This window comes from Uranotaenia lowii, chromosome 1, assembly GCF_029784155.1.
Source record: "Uranotaenia lowii strain MFRU-FL chromosome 1, ASM2978415v1, whole genome shotgun sequence".
Taxonomy (NCBI): Eukaryota; Metazoa; Arthropoda; class Insecta; order Diptera; family Culicidae; genus Uranotaenia; species Uranotaenia lowii.
The window spans coordinates 155,735,529-155,756,956 of NC_073691.1; the positions used below are offsets into that span (position 1 = coordinate 155,735,529).

The window sequence follows — 21,428 nt, forward strand, 5'->3', positions numbered from 1 at the left end:
TATAAGATACAAATAAATAACATGTAATACAAACGATACTACAACTCATGTTTGATGATTTTGTTTTCGTTCTTCGAACCGATCCGAGCTGTAAATGCATTCCGTAAATGCAATCTAGAATCAAACTCATTTGATTACCGCACGGGAGCTGATAAATTAAGATGTTTTCAAAAAAAATATATAATGCTTTTTTTAAATATACGTATATAGAAAGCAAAACGTAAATCCTCTCTAGAGACTACCAAATTCCCTATCGTTATACAAAAAATCCTACACGCTATCGCCCAGCAGCAATAGCAACTTCGCTCCGATTGGTGTAATAAATTAACAATAAATAAATAAATAAATAGCTTATAAACAACGGAAAACTGGACGTTGATTCGATCGATTTGAGAAAACCGCGATAACAATTACAATTATTGATGCCGATTTAGAAACAAGAAAAAAACCTACATTCGAAATTTTGATAAATCGACGGGAACGCGCTCCCTTAAAATTACTATCTTTTTTTTTAATTCTGATGTTGCCCACTCGTCGAGCGATCCCTCCAGCAGAAGGGTTTATCCGTGATATGCACGCGTTGTTTGTTTTTCATTCTCTTCGTGGACGTTCCCACACAGTTTCACAGAAATCTTTTTCGCTCGAGTAGATTTTACATCCATATTTGTTTGATCCTAACTAAAAACGTAAACTGGTTTCTTTCCCTTTCGCGTTTTCTCTCTTTCTATGTTTCAAACCTAAGTGCGATTTCCCGCGGATGGAAAAACCGCGGCGAGCAGTGCACTGTTAAAATTCGGTTCCTTAAAAACGAATCACGGATTTTCTACGGAATTTGGGTATCCTACTTTCTCCTCTTTTCGCTAAACGGCTTTGTTGCTCTCTGTAATGCGCCAATAGCTTAAAACTGCGCTTTTTGCTTAAAAGTAATCCAAATAGATGATGCAGGGAACTTCGCGTGGTTTCTTGAACGTTCGTTCTTAGGTGAGTCTCTCTCAAGGGAGGGTAGTCGTTTCAGTTTTGCTGCACAGTTCTAACCAATCCAATAATACCTACATTGCGGTATTTTTTTCTTCCTTTCTACAGGTGAACTTCAGCATAACGCTTCGCTGCACTCCTCCTGGCGTAAATTTAGACGTTAACATTTGCCTATTAATCATCAAATTTGGGGTACGGTACGCGGCATGGCTGAGCAATGATAAATGGCATTATTGGACTTGGTAGGTGTTATGAGTACGTTAGTAAGTCTCTTTTTCAATACAACGGGTAAAATTTCTTTGTAGAGAAAGATATTTCATTCTTGGAAATATCTCAAAGAAATTCAGACCCTTTGTGTTTTAAGGCTCTGAAAAGCTACCCTTCTTCAAATAAAATTTCACCAATAAGAAACTTCATAGTGGATTCCTTAGTATGTAACAATTGGCTACAACAGCTGGTCGCGAAGTGTTCACATCAGATTGCACGCTAGCTTGGTGTTCCACCTACTCGGTGGAATGGTGGATCAGAATTTACGTCCGCTGATTTGACGTACTAGTTGCGTATTTTGAATCTGCTTCAAATAATCGAAGGAACAAGATGTGTTCCATGTAACAACAAATTGGCTGCTGGGTTGGTATGATCTTGACAGCATAATAAACGAGAAACTTAACACTCACATTGAGGCGTGCGCTTAGTCGAGGGTCAGGACATCGGGGAGACAGTATAGCGTAGACGGTGAGTTTTGCAAGCTGTCGGAAGACCACACATTTTCATTGTTCGAGCAGCTACTGCTCGTGCTGCTGCTGCTGGAACTGCTGCAGCTCACGTTGCCCGGCGATGATCTGTTGTGGTGCCCGGAACGCTGATTCTTCTGATGCGACTGATAATACTGGTACTGTTGCGGGGGCGGCTGCTGCTGTTGGTGCATACCTGATGATGAGTCCGAAGGCCCTTGTTGATGCTGCTGAGGTCCGATTCCGACAATGCTTGTCGATTTAGAATTACGGGTGAGCGGTTTGTGGTTCTGAAGCGACGCCTCGCTGTTATGAACAATTTGCCAGCAGGATCGGCAGAAATATCTGTGGACAAAAAAACGAATTTCATGTCAAATCACTACCGGCTTGACGCGCACTCGTTTCGTATTAATCTCGCAGCAATCAAATTGTATGGATGTGGGGAAGGTATGGTTAAACGTGAGCTTGGCTACTGGATACCCTTAGGGCCCGAGGTAGACTACCTGGTGTTAAAATTCGAGACATTTTGGCAAACTAAGATTTGGAATATTTGTTCCCAATTTACAAATATCTCAAGCTGTTTGACTTGGTCGTTTAGTCCGCTTACCCACGTAGACTCTACCCTTGTGTGTTCTTCAGTTAATGTCTGTTTTGTTTATTTATTAGTACCACCTCTCATCCAACGGATTCGACACGTTCCTGAAGAAGGCTGGCCAGAAGGTCGGAAACCGATACCAACCCGTAGCTACCAAAGCCACAGCTACTGGAGGCCCCCACCGGACCCTAATGGAAAACTGATATTGGAGAATAACCCCTATAAAATAAACCCCTTCCTTTTCCCTTGTTTAAAGTTTTTTTTAACTGTTGAGTCGCCGCGACTATTACGGACCCCTTCCCTACTAACTAGTGAAACAAATACCCTCGGCACATTCAAACTTTGTAAAAGTAAAAGGCCGTTAATAAACAAGTTGTAAATAAAAAAAAAGTTATGTCGTGAGATGGAAAACTATGTACATAGGTACCAATAAAAATGAACACTTAAATAAAATAAGATAACAATCCCAAGTAACACCGATAGTTTTATTAGACTCCTCAAGCACCTTATAACACAAAATGCTACTTGGGAATGGCTGGTGGTACCTTTTATTTAACATCTACCTAGAAAAAAAAAATATATATCTAAACAGTACAGTACACTCACCTGAAGCAAGCAAGCTCCCGACAGAAGTATGGTCCGTGTTGTACTCCGCACACTGAGCAGAGGGAATCCTCCAGGTAGGGATCGACCTGCAGTTTTTTGTTGAACTTTACCGTTTTGATATGGATGTAGGCTGCCATCACGGCTTTCATGTAGGACCGCTCATTGTTGAAGGTAACCCGTGCTGATCCGAGCGGGTACTTGTACTTATCGGTGTCAATACCCACGTATATCACGCCCTGGAACAGATCCTCCATGATGTGTGCCAGGGCGTCCGCCGTCATCTGTCCATGCAGGGCCCCAACAAAGACCGTTCTCGATGGATCCAACTTATGGGAGGACTCCTTGACGAAATTGGCGTCGTTAGTATTCCAGGGAATCACCTCAACGTCCTTGGGGACTTTGCTGCGTTTGGTGGTAATCTTGAAATTAACACGTGCCCCCGGAGGTACCATAGGAGTAGTAATAGGGCATTTGGATTGCATCGCCATATTCATATGTTGCTGATGATTTTCGTTTACGACAGGCAGTGGCAACGCGGGAGGGTTTGACTTCCTACGGAAACCTTTATCGCCACATTTGTCCTTGTGTTCGTACAAGTTCACTTCCGGGTAGCTGTAAGTACATGCCTGTAGCAAGGCTCTCACCTGCTTTTCTGATTCAAAAATAATGTACACGTAGCCTTTGGGCTGTATCGTTTGTTGTTCCTTACCAGGCCACTCCACTCTGTAGGGCAAAAAGAAAACGATGTTATAGAAAATGTAACCCTGTTTTTCGAGTTCTAGGTTTCAAATTTCAAACTTACTTAATTGACCCAAAGGGTTTGAATATCTGTACCAATGATTGTTCGCTAATGTCCCAGGGCATGCCACCGAGAAAAATTTTCTGTGAATAGATCACCTGGGACTGGTTTGGGAACGGCAAATAACCATACCACATGCACGTCGGATCGAAGAAAGCTAGAAGAGAGCGGGTACAGAACAAATAAGAAAAAACCATTACAATAAATTTGTATCTTGTCGCCTTCCTTCCGGAAATTGAATCAACGTCGTGTCTTCACATCGCAATCAGCTTATTTCTGTACGACCAATGATGTTGTTTTCCTTCTTTAATGGAAGGGTCAATTATCAAACAAGTGCGCCGCCCCACGCCGCTGTCGTAATCTTAGCTTATAGATCAGAGGCCGTAGCAGAAAGTACAGCCGAATGAATTTATATTGCGAAATTTACCTGCAGATGCACGATGGTTTCGGGCAATCCGGTCGAGGTTGGGTTCGTTGGGCAAGGCAAGACTTCCACTGTTGCCACCGAAGACGCTGTTGCCGGTACCCCCGTTATCATTGTTTAAAGATGCGGAGCCCGAGTTCGGCAGTTGCCAGGTTTTAAGCTGTAATTAAAATTAAAAGATCGTAGGTAAAGAGACATTTCTTTAAGAAACATATATTTCTATAAGGATTGTACCGAAAAAATAAGTGGTGAATATTAACTCAAATAGTTTCAACCATCTTACTGGGATATAGAATATATCACAATTTAATTGAGTTTTTGGTTTTACATTTAATTTGCATGTCATTAGAAAAGTTTTTTCTTTAGCTTCATTTTCCATCAAAAGATTTTCAGTTGCCTTTTTTTAGAATTAAGAATGTTGTCGTTGAAATTTTAAAAAATTACTATAAAAATGAACAATTATTCTTGAATTTTGAATTTGAAATATAACTTTGTCAAAAATCTAGCTATATAAAAAAAATTATTGCCAAATGATTGTAAAACAGCCATTTTTTAAGCATGATATTAGATTAAGAATAATCAAAGCAAGTTCACGCTCTTGAATCCATGATAAAGGTATCTATTTTTAAGCGTTGTGACGTAACGAAAATTCTCCTGTTTTTTAGTTCATGATTCATTTAAGCGTCACATAATGTCGAAAATTAGAGGTCTCTCTTCAACATCACTTCCATCTGTACCGTTGAGCTGTCAACACGTTCGCCGGAGCATCGTATCGTTGCTGTGTACCTGCAGGAACATTTTACATTATTTATTTTATTTTCTTACCTGTTTTTCAATCAGCACTTTTCAGTGCTAAAATTATTTTCATTTTCTTTTGTAAATATTTTCTTTTTTCTTTCCAGCATGGGGAAGTCATCGGCCGGCTCTCGAGCCGAAAGAAAAAGAATTGCTGAACCTGAGTCAGGTCCATCGCCCAAAAAGGTGAAATTTCCAATTCATTCGATGTCCTTCATAACATCGGTGATAAGGAAATATTCATATTTAATTCTGATAAGAATACTAAGCTTCTTCTTCTTGTACTCCTAAAAACGAAAAGGTTCCACCAATTACGGTCACGATTCCTGACTTCAATGCCTTTCGGAAAGAAATCGTTACTTCCGTCAAGGAAGTGAAGATTTTTTTCAGATCGGTCGAAGGGGAACTGCTCGTATATTGGCGAAATCTTTTGAAATTTTTTTAAATTATTTGAATAATAAAAAACATCATTCTTTTACTAACAACACTAAAAGTGACCGTCCATTCGAAGTTGTACTTCGTGGTCGCACCGGGTGATCAGACACCGGATGAAATCACAACCGAATTAAATTCTTTGTTAGGTTTTTCTACGATTCAAGTAATTCAAATGAGGAAAAGAACCAACACGAGTAAAACCAGTAGTGTTGGTTTTGCTGCTGTGCTTTATTTGATCCATTTTAAAAAAGAAGCAGGTTAATAATTTGCAAATTCTTGAAAAGGCTCGTCTTATGTTTCATTGTCGAGTCAATTTTCTTCAAAATATTACGCAATGTCGTCGTTGTCAAGCATTTTGTCACGGCACTAAAAATTGTAGAATGAATGCCACATGCATGCTTTGCGGCTCATTCGATCATGAAAATCTAAATGCCTTTTTGGTGGTGATAAACCACAAATAGAATTCTTCAAGTGTGCGAATTGCACAGGTAATCATTCCTCCAATTCCATAGACTGTCCCGTTAGGGCAAAAATTATTGCTTTTAGGAAAAATCCCAAAGTTGTCAGAAACGTTTCTTCTCCTCCTTCCTGATTTTCGTCTTCACACGTCAGGCCGACAAACAATCTGCCTGTTCGCGGTCAGCTTCGGCCTACTTTAGAATCACGTCTTGGTAATGCTCGAAGTGATTTTAATGTTACCTGTGCTGATTCAGCGTTACAGACTCCGTTGTTTAACGTTCTCAGAGGTGGTTGAAAATGGGAAAAAAACCAACGTAAATGCGAAGGCTTAGAAAACTCCCAGAAATTCAAATAAATTATCTTCTCCTTTATTTTCTGATCCTAACAATTTTGTCGATTTGGGTGAGATTACTGAGGAAAAATTTAAATTTTTGCATCAAAATTTAATGGAAATGATGCAACTTATGTTGAAAGCAAATTCAATGTTTGAAGCTTTCCAAACTTCTTTTAATTATGCTAACAAAATTATTATGACTTTACGACTCCCTCATGAATCCAAATAAATGTTTAAATATTATGATTTGGAACGCTAGATTTTTGCTGGCTAACCAAGATGAGTTCTTCTTATTTTTGAAAACTCAAAACATACATATTGCTGCCATCACTGAAACTATTTAAAGCCGGACAATGACTTGAAAAGCAATGATTTCTTTAAAATTTTGCGAAATGATAGACTTGATCGACAAGGTGGGGGTGAAGCCACTGATAAACTGATATAACCAGAGCATACAAAATTCACCGTCATCAGTCATAAAACTGTGACTGAGAAAAAGTTAAAGCAGTCGCATTCATAACAGACGCCTTCAAATGAGTAACCAAGCAAACAATCTCGCCTCAACCTTCAGTCAAATGAAGCGTCGGAATAATCAAAGTCGCCTTCAAGGTTTTTTGATACACTAGGTTCTCCGACTTTCACAGTAAGTAGGCGAGGAGTGAGCGGGACTCTCAATGAGTTTGTTTATTTTTTGCTCAGCTTTTCTGTGGTTTGTTGGTAAACAAACTTCATGAGTTCCGCATAGTTGCATAGCCTACATAGCCAAAATGGCTGAATCGGGAATTCGATATTCGGTAACACCTCCTGAATATATACACACCTTGGTCGCCTTCAGACCGTCGTCGTCTTTTTGACTGTGACGGAATAATGTTTAGATAAAAAAAAAACATCTTAAGACGACGCCGAAAAACACAAGTTTCGTTATGATCGTGGCTGAAAAAAAATCTGAAAACAACGATCATCGTTTCCGTTTCTGGAGATCAGTCCAGGATAGTTCGGGATCGGGACATTTTCGAACGTAACATCAACTGTCACGACCGATGAGAATTTGCTAGGGACTAGAAGGATAATATCGACTATGCGCAAAATAATTGTCTTTCATAATTATCTATATAAAAATTCCTTTACAATATTGTAATTCCGCAATTGGAAGTATTTTTTGAATCCGAATTTTATTTGTTTTTGACACTGGCAAATCGCCCAATAAGAAATCCAAATACACAATATTTTTCGAATCATACATAAAATGCTTTGAACCGACGCCGTCAACTTGCTTGACGACCGCCGTTTGAAAAATAACATCCGTCACGTGAACAGAAATCCATGACGATAGTCAAGTTTTCCAGTCCCTTGAAGCTCGACTAGTAGTCAAATGAGATTTGAAACGTGACGATGAAGGAAAATCAGCAACCATGTCAACTATGATGGTTGAAAAATGTCTGCTCTGGATATAACTCTGCACCACATTTCCATCAACCAAAGGTTCGTGTCTTAACTGCTTAGTAAGTGATTGATACACTGGTTGTGATGGGGCGCTAGCATTCAAAAATTACTCCACGTGTTCTAATGACACGTAGAAAAAATATATAGAAATTTCATTATCTACCAAGCATTTTTAGCCTGCTTCAATTTCTCTGCGTGCAAAAGTATAAGCTACTATGGTGTTCAATTTGTGTTATGTTTTCCTCCCAGTGAAGAAATGTCCCGATTGTTGAAATGTACTAGATTCATTGAGCTTGGAAATTTGAGGAACAAAATTTGAAATTTGAAAATCAATTCTTCATATTTAAAAAAATATTCCTATTAAAAGGATAGTGAAATTTAATAAATAATATTATAATATAATTGAAATTAAAGTTTAACAGTTTTCAAGAATTAATTTTAGCAAATGAATAAAAGATTAATGAATAAAAGAAGTTATAGATTTAAAGACTTTCAAATCAAAACGTCCATTATATTGTTGAGGAAAAAAATCGCAGTTCTTTAAAGAAGGATCTAAAGAAGGATGAACGATTTAGTGTAGGCATTTTATTGGAGAATATACATTTTAGATCATCTGAAATTTCTTCAAATTTTTATTTTGGATAAAATTTTCAATAGACCATACACTCTTCTTCAATAAAAATGGAATTGATCCGATACATTGAAACTAAAATTAAAACTTACTGAGTTACATGACTCTTCATGAAAAATATTTTCTAATTGTCAATTGAATGATTTACGAAAAAATCAAAATCTAGCTATTGATATCATTACATGATCGGGAAACGAAGCTTAGAGAATGATGAGCTAGTTGGCGCCAGGAGCTCTGGGCGATGAAAAATGTTCTCCTACGCAGGGGGAGTTATATCGGCTTATCAGTCGTGTAGCTATTGTCATCAATAGTCGTCTCAAATTTAGACTTCTTCCTTCTTTCAATATAAAAGTCTTGAATTGAATTAGAAACTTCTATGGGGAACATTATAATTTTTGCCGCATACTTGCCTTTTCAGTGTAGCGGTGAACAGAAAAATTTTATGAAGGGAAATTTACAAAAACTCGCCAGAAATAAATCTAAATGTTTTATTATTAGTGACTTTAATGTAAAACACCGATCTTGGAATAATGTTTCATCAAATTCTAATGGGAATATTTTATTTAATAACTGCTCTGCAGTTTATTATACTGTTGAATATCTTAAAAATGGGCATACTTGTTTCTCTTCTATTAGAAATCCCTCCACAATTGATTTGGTTCTAATGGATTTAGGCAAGCATTGTAGTCAATTAGTGACTTATGCGGACCTCGATTCAGACCACCTTCCAGTAACTATTTCTTTATCCCAAAGTCCCATTGAAAACCCTTTAAAATCAACTTTCAAAAAGCTGACTGGGAGCGATATAGGAATTTTATTGAACGTAATTTAGGTGTAAACGTTCCACTGAATTCAATAGAAGATATTGATTTGGCTGTAGAAAATTTGACAACTTCAATAGTCAATGCTAAAACCGCTTCAATACCTAAAGTTGAACATAAATTTGATACGACTGAAAAACATTCGTCGACGCCAATATCAACGTACTAGGGATCCTTATTTGAAATTTATTTATTGCGACCTTCAAAAAGAGATCAAACGTCGTTTAAATTTCATTCCTAATGCAAATTTTTTCAAAACAGTAGAGAACATAAAACCCTACTCAAAGCCGTTTTGGAAATAAACTAAAATTCTGAAAAAGCCCCAGAAGCCAATTCCTACTTTGAAAGATGGGGATAAACTTCTTTTAACTAACGCAGAAAAAGCTCAAAAATTAGCCCAACAATTCGAGTCTGTTCATGATTTTAATTTAAACGTTGTAAGTCCAATTGATGCTCAAATTTCCTTAGAATTTGATGATATTCTTTCTAAGCAAAATGAATTTGAAAGTTCCTGTGAGACAAATATAGATGAACTTAAATTGATTTTCAAAAAAATAAAAATATGAAAGCTCCGGGAGAATATGTGATTTTCTATATTCTTATTAAAAAGTTGCCTGAAAGCACTTTAAATTTTTTTAGTTAAAATCTTCAATAAATGTTTTCACTTGGCTTATTTTCCCAATATATGGAAAAATGCCAAAATAACTCCAATTTTGAAACCTGGAAAAAACGCTCAGAGATTTCAAGTTATCGACCAATTAGTTTGCTTCCTTCTTTAAGTAAACTATTTGAGAGAATTATTTTGAATAGAATGATGATTCACATTAATCAGAATTCTATTTTCCCTGATGAACAATTTGGTTTTCGTCATGGACATTCTACTACACATCCACTTTTGAGTGTAACTAAAATGATTAACGCTATAGTAAATCTGAAGGTTATTCAACTGGTGTTGCTCTTCTAGATATTGAAAAAGCTTTTGACAGTGTTTGGCACAAAGGTTTAGTAGCTAAATTAGCTCGATTTGAATTTCCTGTATATCTCACCAAAATTATTCAAAATTATTTGACTAGCCGAACCTTACAAGTAAGCTATCAAAATTCATGCTCTGAAAGGACACCCATTAGAGCTGGTGTCCCTCAGCGCAGTTTACTTGGGCCAATTTTATACAGTATTTTTACTTCTGATCTTCCTGATGTACCAGAAGGAAAAGGTAGAAGATTATTTTTTTTTTTTTTTATTTACAACTATGTTTATTAGGCCTTTTACTTTGACAAAGTTTAAATGTGCCGAGTGTATCCATAAATTTAACTCTTAACTATATAGGTTAGTAGGGGAGGGGGCCGTAATAGTCGCGGCGACTCAACGGTTAGAAAAATTTACTAAGGAAGGGGAAAAGGGTAACAAAGGGGTCGTATTCGAAAACAGTTTCCATTGGGGTCCGGTGGTGGCCTTCTGTTGCTGTTGTTACGATTGCAACGAGGTTTGGCGGAGATATCCATTTTGCTGGCCAGACTTACTTCCGGTATTGTCGAACCCGTTGGATGATAGGGGTATATCTAACAAATAGACAAAAGAAACGTTAAATAAGGTAAACACACAAAAGAAACGTGGACAGGAAGACTAAACGACCACATCAGAGAGCTTAAGATATTTGTAAATTGGGAACAAATATCCAAAATCTAAGTTTGCCAAAATGTCTCGAATAGGAACACCAGGTAGTCTACCTCGGGCCCTAAGGGTATCCAGTAGCCAAACCCTCGTTTGACCATACCTTTCACACGTCCATACAACATGATCGATGTCGTGGTAGCCATCCCCACAAACGCAAACATTGGTTGCAGCGAGATTAATACGAAACAAGTGCGCGTCAAGCCGGCAGTGATTTGACATGAGCCGAGAAATCACGCGAATGAAGTCGCGACTTAAGTTAAAATGCTTGAACCATGCCTTCGTCGGAACCTTAGGGATAATCGTATGGAGCCAACGTCCCTTTGTGCCATTGTCCCAGCTAGACTGCCAAGCGTTAATCGCTAAAGTGCGAGGTATTGAAAAATATTCATTGTAAGTTATTATCCTCTCGAAGATTTCACCTTGTAACGCGCCCACCTTAGCCAATGAGTCCGCCTACTCATTGCCTTGTATAAGACAATGAGACGGGATCCAAGCTAAGGTAATCCTATACGAATTTTCGATCAGAGCGCCCAATATCCCAGAAATTTCCAGCAAAAAATGGGAAGAGCGCTTCATCAGTTTCATCGATCGAATCGCCTCAACGGAGCTGAGACTATCCGAATAGATGAAATAGTGGTCTACGGGCAGTGTGCGAATGTGTTCCAAGGTACAGTAAATAGCGGCTAGCTCAGCAGTGTAAACGGAGCATGGCTCTCGAAGCTTGAACGAAGCTTCAAAGCCCTCATTATACACTGCGAAGCCAGTCGCGTTGTCGATTCTAGAACCATCAGTAAAGAACATTTTTATAGGATCAATTTCACGTACTTTTGAAGCAAAGATTGAAGGAATGATGTTGGGTCGGACGTGATCTGGAATTCCACGGATGTCGGCGGTCATGGATAGATCGAATTTTATCAAGGAACTGCTAATCGGGTAAAAGTGACTCGTGTCCGAATTTAATAAAGAAGGATTTATTTCTAATTGACTAAAAGTTTTATAATTATTTACATATGTTACTTGCGGATTAATATTCATAAGCCTTTCCAAATTTTCTATCACCAAAGGATTCATAGTTTCACTTCGAATTAGGAAACGTAGCGATAAATCGAGGAACCGATCTTTCAACGGCATTACACCCGCCAGTACTTCGAGACACATCGTATGTGTCGATTGCATACAACCCATGGCAATACGCAAACAACGATACTGTATTCGTTCTAGTTTAATCAAGTGGGTTTGCGCGGCGGACCCAAAGCAAAAGCTTCCGTATTCTATGACCGACAGTATCGTTGTTTGGTATAACCTGATGAGGTCCTGTGGATGAGCACCCCACCAGGTTCCAGTAATCGTTCGAAGAAAATTGATCCTCTTTTGGCATTTTTGTGTCAAGTACCTAATATGTTTTCCCCAGAGGCATTTAGAGTCGAACCAGACACCCAAATATTTAAAACTAAGAGATTGAGTTAGAGTTCTACCCATCATAAGGAGCTCTATTTGAGGAGGGGAATGTTTCCTTGAAAAAACTACTAACTCGGTTTTACTAGGCGAAAACTCGATACCTAGATTCCTGGCCCAATGTGATAAGTTATTAAGAGTTTCTTGTAACGGAGGTTTAATTTGAGTGCCTGTTTTACCTGTGATATGAACAACACAGTCATCCGCAAGCTGTCTTAGCGTGCAATTTTGTGCCATACAAGCATCGATTTCTCGGACATAAAAGTTGTATAGCAGGGGGCTTAAACATGAGCCTTGGGGTAGACCCATGTAACTAATTCGTTTAACATTGGTTTCTCCATGACTAAAATTCATGATTTTTTCAGACAACAGGTTATATAAAAAATTGTTCAATATTGGTGAAAGTCCGCAAGAGTTAAGATTACTAGATAGCACTTCTATGGACACCGAATCGAATGCCCCTTTGATGTCCAGAAATACTGCCCCCATCTGCTCTTTTTGGGCAAACGCCAATTGAATGTCTGATGAAAGTAATGCTAGACAGTCGTTCGTGCCCTTGCCTCTACGGAAACCAAATTGTGTACTTGACAACAGATTGTTTGATTCAACCCATTTATCCAGCCGAAAGAGAATCATTTTTTCGAGCAATTTCCGGAGACACGAGAGCATTGCAATTGGCCTATACGAATTGTAATCAGAAGCTGGTTTTCCCGGTTTTTGGATGGCGATAACTTTCACTTGTCTCCAGTCATGCGGAACAAAGTTCTGTTCCAAACACTTATTGAATAAATTCAATAAACGTTTTTTAGCGGAATCTGGCAGATTCTTCAACAAGTTGAATTTGATTCTGTCCAGTCCGGGAGCTGAATTGTTGCAGGACCAGAGCGCAAGTGAAAGTTCGACCATCGAGAATTTATCCTCGGTTTCGGAACTATTCTCTGTATCCCGGTATATTTTCAGAGCTGGTGCTGCGTCCGGGCAGACCTTTTTCGCGAACTTTAATAGCCATCGGCTCGAACTTTCCTCACTTTCGTTCGTGGGAGTGTGATTATGCATGTTCCGTGCTGTTTGCCAAAGTGTGCGCAGAGACGTTTCTCGAGATAACCCATCAACGAATCGCCTCCAATACCCACGTTTCTTGGCCCTGATCAAGTTCTTGAACTTGCGTTCCAAAGCCAAGTAACGTTGGAACTTCTCTGGCAATCCGGTTCTGCGAAACTCGACAAACGCCTTGCGCTTTTCATTTCCCGCGCGAGAACACTCACCGTCCCACCACGGAGTAGGAGGTCTTTTCAGGATCGTCGAGTTTTCGTTTCGTCTGACCTGTGCCCCGATTGCACAGTCCACAATCGTCCCGGACATGAAACAATACTCTGCCTCCGGAGGCAGTTCGTCCGTTGAGTTGATGGCGTCGCCAACACTCGATGCATACTTTTTCCAATCTATATTCTTTGTGAGGTCATAAGGAATATTGATTTCTTCGGGTGGACTACGACCACTGTTAATAGAAATATGGATAGGCAAATGATCGCTTCCCTGAGGGTCTTGAATTACCTTCCACGTACAATCCAAGCTCAGAGAGGAAGAAGCTAAAGAAAGGTCTAAAATACTATGCTGTGATTGGGATCCATTAATTCGAGTCACTTCCCCATTGTTTAAGACAGTCATGTTGAAGTCGTCGCACAGCTCATAAATAATGTTAGCACGATCATCATCACGTGAGCTACCCCAGCCCACGCCATGGGAGTTAAAATCTCCCAGAACTAGCCGGGGTTCTGGGAGAAGTGAAATAATATTCGCCAATTGGTTCCGGCTCACGCTTGAAGATGGCGGAATATAAACCGATGCTAGACAAAGGTCTTGACCTTTAATTCTAGCTTGGCAACTAACGACTTCAATACCTAGAGATGGCTGTAGTGGAATACGATAGAAAGAGTGGCATTTCTTGATCCCCAAAAGAACGCCACCCCCTCTTTGACCATCACGATCCAGGCGAATTATGTTGTGGCTATGGAAGGTGAAATCTACGTTTGGAGAGAGCCAAGTTTCGCATAAGGCGAACACATCACAATTCAAATTGTGTACTAATATTTTAAGTGGGTCTAATTTTGGTAAAATACTTCTGCAGTTCCATTGCAATACAGAAACAATTTCTCTCCCCTCATTGGATGAATTAGCCATCGAAAGAAATTGCTTCTGCGATGAGGGTCATAGTGAGAGCTTTCTTTTTCAAGAATTCTCTCAAAAGGGGTACAAAAATATTGATCATAGTCCTCCATCCTGCTGGTACACTGAAAAAGTCCAGGATGAACGCAACAATTTCCGAGAATTTCATCTTACCATCAGCCGAAAAGCTGGGAAAACCATTCGACGATGGATCAGATGCAGTTTCTCTGGGAATTGTTGCATTCCTGTTAGCTACTGATGGGCCTGAATTCTGAAGGAAAGCCTGGGGTTTTGACTTCCCAGAAAGTGGAGGGAAGTCCTTCGGGGACGGATTAAAACCCGGAGGACTCTGAATAGGAGGGGCAGAATTACTATTTCCACTTTGAGGATTTCTTTTAATTTTAATTTTGCTGGCAGCTAATCCGGTTTGTGTTTTAGTAATGCGTTTCCTTTTTGGAGCCTGTGAAACATTATTTTTTAAAAATGGCCCAGTTGATGTTCCTTCACATGGATCCTCCCCTTCGGATTCAAAGTCACTTAGAAGGTCAAACTGGTTCTCTGAGACAATTGGCAAAGACTTCAGAACCATGTCTCTGTAGGACATTTTTACACGATTTTTCAAAGAAGTCTTGATTTTTTCCCGGCGCGATATGTACTTCGGACACGCCGAGAGAGCATGAGAGGCTTCACCAGTGCAATACAAGCACCTGCTTGCTGCTTGTATTGTACACGAAGCTTCCTCATGCTTCTCCCCGCACTTAGAGCAGCGTGCCTGATTGCAGCAGTAGGCGGCCGTATGATCCAACTGCTTGCACTTCTGGCAGAACATGACCGAAGGCACATAAAGTCTCACAGGTAGACGAACCTTCCCGATCGCAACGTAATCAGGAAGTGCAGTGCCGGAAAAGGTAACCCGAAAAGAGTTCGACAGGGAAAACTTCCGTTCTTCCCCCTCGCCAGATGCTGACTTTAGTTGACGCGCATCCAACACCTTGACCGTTGGAAGAGCAGGATCCTTGAATCGGCCAACCCCTGATTCCATTAGGTCATCGACGGTCAAACCCTCTTCGGTTACCACTCCGTCGATTTCCACGTCACGAGCGGGAACGTAAACGCGGTACTCGATCGTAAACCTCTCGTCACAAGCAATGGCGTTTGCTTCCTTCAGACTACCAGCGACAACGCGCATCTTGCTCCGACTCATCGACTGGTAGTTGACTATGGAAGGATATGATCGGTCGAGGGTTCGGGAGATGGAAATCACGTTAAGTGGTTTCCCATTCGGTTTGGGCCGGATGTAGACCACCCAGGGTCCCGTCGATTGAGTTTGGTAAACCCGACGGCGAGGGGAGGGTTTCGGCAATGTTGCATTTTTATCGGGGGAGGAATCAGCTTGGTCTATTAAGGAAGGGAGAGTACCGAATGAAAATGGTTTGTCAATCGGGTGAGAAACGGGGGAGGAATCAGCTTGGTCTTTTGAGGAAGGGGGAGTACCGAATGAAAATGGTTTGTCAATCGGGTGAGAAACGGGGGAAGGTAAGTCTTCCGTGTCCGAAACGTACATTGGGGGGTTGGGGGAATAATTTTCAAACAATTCTTCGGAAAGAGTATCTTCCCGGAATGGAGGATGTTTATCGCCCCCGCCGTCGTCATCCGTTATGCGGTTGCTTTCCGACATGACGGGTATTGGGTAGAGAGCAAAACCTTAATGTATTTTTTATCAATAACATGTATATGAAAAACCCAAAATAAAGAAATAGGTTAAAGCGAATATTAACAATAAACAAAAGAAAGGATAAAAAGAAAAGGAAGAAAAAAATAATTGAACAAAATAAAATGTTTGGAGAAATGAGAAAGATAAAATAAAAAGGGTACACCCTAGTATTGGGTACACCCTAAAACCTGATGACGAATCAACGTGGCCTTTTGTGTTGCCTTTTGATGGCTGCCGACTATCGGGGTATAGCCTTTTGTTCTGTTCTGCAGGAGGCTGATGCACACTTGATGATAATATCACAAAGAAATAATATCACTTCACTGCATTGATTTCTTTCCTGGTAACGGCATTTAAAACCGAATATCTCGGGACACTTCTGCAGCAACGGTGGGTGATGACGTCCGAACAACTCAATAATTACTTCTCACTACCTATTCTGATCTTAGCGACGGGGAGTAAAATAACTAACACGACCGCTTGCGTCGACCGATGCGAGGCGAATCCCTAGAAGATTATTTGCTGATGATACTTTGCTTTCAGCCAAAGGTCGGAATTTACGGGTTGTACGCTGTAGATTGCAACAAACTTTAAATTCCTTTTCGAATTACTTGAAAATGTGGAAATTTTTTTCCTAACGCTTCTAGCTGCTGCGCGACGAGGAAGAAGGCCATCCAGAGGATTCAGAACAAGGCTCTGAAAATGATTTTGCGGCTTCCACCTTGGCACAGCACCGAAGATCTTCATCGGATTGCGGGCATTGAATCGATCGAATGGCCAACAAAATCATCTCTAACTTCAGAAGGCAAATCGATGCAGTCTTCCATCGCAGAGATTCGTTCTCTTTATAAATAGTTTTATTTAAGGATAGTTTTTAGTTTTAAGTAAGCACTAAGTCATTTTTAAGGACTTTTTGGCTTTAAGGTCGTTTTCTGAAGCGAATTCAATTTTTAAGAAGCATCTGACTGCAGACATTTGGACGATTTCAAAATGGTAAAGTTAATGAAAATCGGTTCGGTAGTTATGATTTTATAATTAAAAAAAAATAATCCGGGTCTTTATAGCCCTAACCGGCTAATTGTCCTTTTTTTTTTTTTTTTTGCTGGGTGACTCTGGTAATCCTACTCAAAAATCTAAAAGTGAAAAATTGTAGAGCTCCTCATTTGAGGAAAAGTCAGAAAAATTGCATGTATTTAGCTTTAACCGTTCCCGAGATATCGCGTCGAGAAAGTGCAGTTCGGGTCATATAGACCCTAACCGCAAAGGAAGTTTGAAATCTGAATGTTTCTTACAAATATGAATTATTTTTGGATGCTGTATAGCACAGCACATCGGTTCAACTAAAGTTATAAATAAAGTAAACCCACCTGAGCATTTCCATAGTTCGGCAGGAACTGATTGGTCTGATGAATTTGTTGGATCTGCTCCAGTTGTTGTCGTAGTAGGTTTAATGCTAGCATATTTCTAGTATCGTATTCACTGATGGTCAAATTTCCTCCACTAGATTGTTGACCATTTTCGTTGCCAGCCCCATAGGCGGAGGAGCAAGATCCGCCTAACGAAGTTGACCCTCCTTGCTGTTGTTGCTGAGAGGACGTTAATTGTTGCAGCTGCTGTTGATAGAGCTGGGTCAGCAGGTTTGAGTTTTGGTTCGAGAACAGCTGGGAGTTGGAATTGTTCATGTTTCCCGAACCAGATCCCGAATTGACCAGCTGTCCCCCGAGCGAGGATTGCCGACTGTGGTGGCTTGGTGGAGAGCCCTGTTGGGTTTGTTGTTGGCTTATGTTGAGACAATTCATAATGTCCAGCAGATTGGTGCTATCCAAATTGGGCAACAGGCTGAGGTCGGTCAGGGAATTGGAACGTGACAGCGTCGATGACTGAAGGCCGCCTCCACCGTAGAAAGAAGAGCTGCCTCCGCCATTTCCCCCGCCGCCACCGCCTCCTACCGACAAACAGTCGTAGCTCGAGGTGTTACGATTCAGTTCGTTGAGCTGTTGCGATCCGCGCAAATATCTCGCGCTTAGTCCACTTTTGCTGTCATCTGAGATGTTGTTGTTGTTTGACGCTAAAGACGCTTCAAAGTCACTGTTGTTGCTGTTGGCCAGGTTGTTGTTGCGCTGCACCATCCTCAGGGCATCCGATGCCGACGAAAGGTTGTGGACTCCGATGGCACTGCCGCCGTTCGAGCTCGATAAGCCGATGTCGCTGTCGAACTATATGGAGTGGAACGGAGATGAGATGAGGAAAGTTGAAAAAAAAACAAAGTTTTAGTAACAGACTCATTTCACATCATTGAATAACATGAGAGGTAAACTTTCTTGAGGTTTCTACATTGCTGGTGAAAATTTTAATACTGAATATTTATAAATTTTCTCAAAAACATTATCAACGCCGTAGCCGGATAACCAGCTTCAAAACTACTTATTTAGTTTAGTCTGTCAAATGAGTACCGATGTACTCACTTATCCAAGCTTCCGGGTTCTCCGAGCCACCGGTTTCATAGAAAAATCTCTTATTTACTGAGCTATGCATTCGGATGATATCTATCTGTAAGAAACGGATCAACAATAATCCTTGTTCTTGATGAAAATAGCAATCATATTTATAGTATATTCTAAACAGGGCCGTAGGAAGAACCGACTCATGGCGGGGGTTTTGATTTCTGATTTTTACCTATGATTTTTTGCTCAACAATGCATGAATACAAAAAAAATTAAAACAAATTGTGTTTGCTACTATATTAAGGTTGTAAGATTTCCCGGTTTTATCCGGGTTTGCCAGGATATTTAATACAAAATTTGACAAAAATCCGGTCCAGCCCGGAATCCCGGATTTCAAGTTTTTTTTTCTTGATTTGTGTTGAGTTATTCCAGGGTTTTGACCAAATTTGCCCGGATTTTGCCCGGATTTTTGGTCAACATTTTGGAATCAAATGCCCGGATTTTGTAAAGTTTTTAGATAAAATAGCCTGGAGTTGTCCGGCCCGGATACGTGCTGAAAAAATTCTGGCAACCTTATATTATACTAGCTGATCCCGTACGAACTTCGTTTCGCTTTAATTCATTGGTATGTCAAAATGAGTTTAGAAAATGAATTCGAAACATTCTTTCGACAATTTCGGGGAAAAAATTCAACAGTGTTTAAAGTCGCTACTATTACTATTACTTGAAATTCAAATTAAACGGTTGATTGGCTTTTTATTAAAATTTATGTGAGAGTGTTTTTTTTCTCGATCGGTTGCAAAATCTAGACATTATGGCAGAAACATGTACTATTTGTTTATGTGCACGACTCTTTTGCTTGACCTTCACACTTAAATCAATTAACTGCCTCCAACAAAATTATTGCACAAAACACTGAACTTTCAGTGAAACCCTCTTTTTCTGTCCCATGGCCCGAAATTCGATAATTGAAACCAATTTTACGTTCCTCAAAACTCCCTTTTGCCATTTTTTCTTTCCAAATTATATGTAAAATAACGTCAGGAACCTGAAACCAGTGAACAGTGAATACAGACGCCCCTTTCGCCGACCCTTGACATGGAACATGCTACCTGCTCATAGTTTATAACCCTCATCTGAACATTTTCATCTCAATCCGATGCATGATCACGACAATATCACGAAAACAGTGAGCAACTAACATGGACGGCCTTTTTTTGACCACGATTCAAAACTTGACACCTGAAATCAATTATCTTTTCTGTTAATCTCCCATGTGTAAATTTTCATTACAATTCTATGCTCAATCAAGAGAATATCGTAAAATCAGTGAACAGATAATAACCCCTTTTGCCGACCCCTGAGTCAAGATTTGAAACCTGAAAGCAAAAGAGCGTCCCTCAAAACTCCTATGCGGAAATTTTCATCTCAATCCAATGTAGAATAACGTCAAAATCGCAAAAACATTAAAGTTGGGTATGCACGACTCCTTCAGCCAACTTCTGATCCGCAATTCGAAACTTGAAATCGATTGCTCGTCCCTCAAAACACTCATGTGCTAATTTTCATCACAATACGATCTATAATAACGCCAATATCGCAAAAACATTAATCAGTGGATATGGACGACCCCTTTGGCCGACCCCTGACCCTAAATTTGATAACTGTAATCGATTGCTCGTCTCCCAAAACACTCATGTGCAAATTTTCATCACAATCCAATGTTAAATAAAGTCAATATCGCAAAAACATTAATCAGTGGATATGGACGACCCCTTTTGCCGACCCTTGACCCTAAATTTGATAACTGTAATCGATTGCTCGTCTCTCAAAACGCTCATGTGCAAATGTTCATCACATGGATTGTGATGCAAAATAAAGCCAATATCGCAAAAACATTAATCAGTGGATATGGACGACCCCTTTTGCCGACCCCTGACCCTAAATTTGAAAATTGTAATCGATTGCTCGTCTCTCAAAACACTCATGTGCAAATTTTCATCACAATCCGGTGTATAATAACGCCAATATCGCAAAAACATTATTCAGTGAATATGGACGACCCCTTTGGCCTACTCCTGACCCTAAATTTGATAACTGTAATCGATTGCTCGTCTCTCAAAACGCTCATGTGAAAATGTTCATCACAATCCAATGTAAAATGAAGCCAATATCGCAAAAATATTAATCAGTGGATATGGACGACCCCTTTTGCCGACCCCTGACCCTAAATTTGATAACTGTAATCGATTGCTCGTCTCTCAAAACACTTATGTGCAAATTTTCATCACAATCCGATATATAATAACGCCAATATCGCAAAAACAATATTTGTCTTGTATGGACGACCCATTCAGAAGGGGTCGTCCAAAAATCTAAAAACATTTTTCATCATTCCTGGTCCTAATGAGCATCCATGCCAAATTACAGATCTCTAGCTCTTAAGACGGCTGAGTCTATAGAGGACAAACAAACAAACAAACAAACAAACAAACAAACATACAGATAATTGCTTTTTATATATATACTAGCTGATCCCATACGAACTCCGTTTCGCTTTAAACTTGGAATAGGTTATGAACAGTATGTATGAAAGTCAATAGCCAAGCATTTTCCAGATGCACTTTCGAATACATTGTTAAGTAAGAATCGCAAAAATATTAGACGATCACTTTTCTGACGTCTGATACTTAATTTGAAATCATGAATCAATTGACTGTGGCGAAAACCCCCGTGTATAAATTTCGACTCAATCGTTGCATAACAACGCAATTATTGCCAAAAAAATAAACCCCTTTTGGTGACCTCTTATACAATCTTTGATATCTGAAATCGATTACCCTACCCTCAAAACTCCCGTGTGCAAATTTCCTAAGCAATCCATTGCATAATAACGTCAATATTGCCAAAAACAGTGAAAACTT

The 21,428-nt window shown here is 39.7% G+C and overlaps 1 protein-coding gene across 10 annotated transcripts in view; it reads right to left on the reverse strand.

Annotated features, from left to right (window-relative positions):
* LOC129740632 (putative uncharacterized protein DDB_G0282133) overlaps positions 1 to 21,428 on the reverse strand; it is a 143,586-nt gene continuing 122,158 nt past the window's right edge. For all 10 annotated transcript variants that reach the window (XM_055732372.1, XM_055732375.1, XM_055732374.1 and 7 more), the window contains 5 exons: positions 17,428 to 18,276; positions 4,137 to 4,293; positions 3,713 to 3,866; positions 2,911 to 3,633; positions 1 to 2,054 (listed from right to left, as the gene is read on the reverse strand). In XM_055732372.1, the coding sequence (XP_055588347.1) occupies positions 1,667 to 2,054; positions 2,911 to 3,633; positions 3,713 to 3,866; positions 4,137 to 4,293; positions 17,428 to 18,276 (2,271 nt within the window). In that variant the 3' untranslated portion in view covers positions 1 to 1,666. The remainder of the gene's footprint in view (positions 2,055 to 2,910; positions 3,634 to 3,712; positions 3,867 to 4,136; positions 4,294 to 17,427; positions 18,277 to 21,428) is intronic.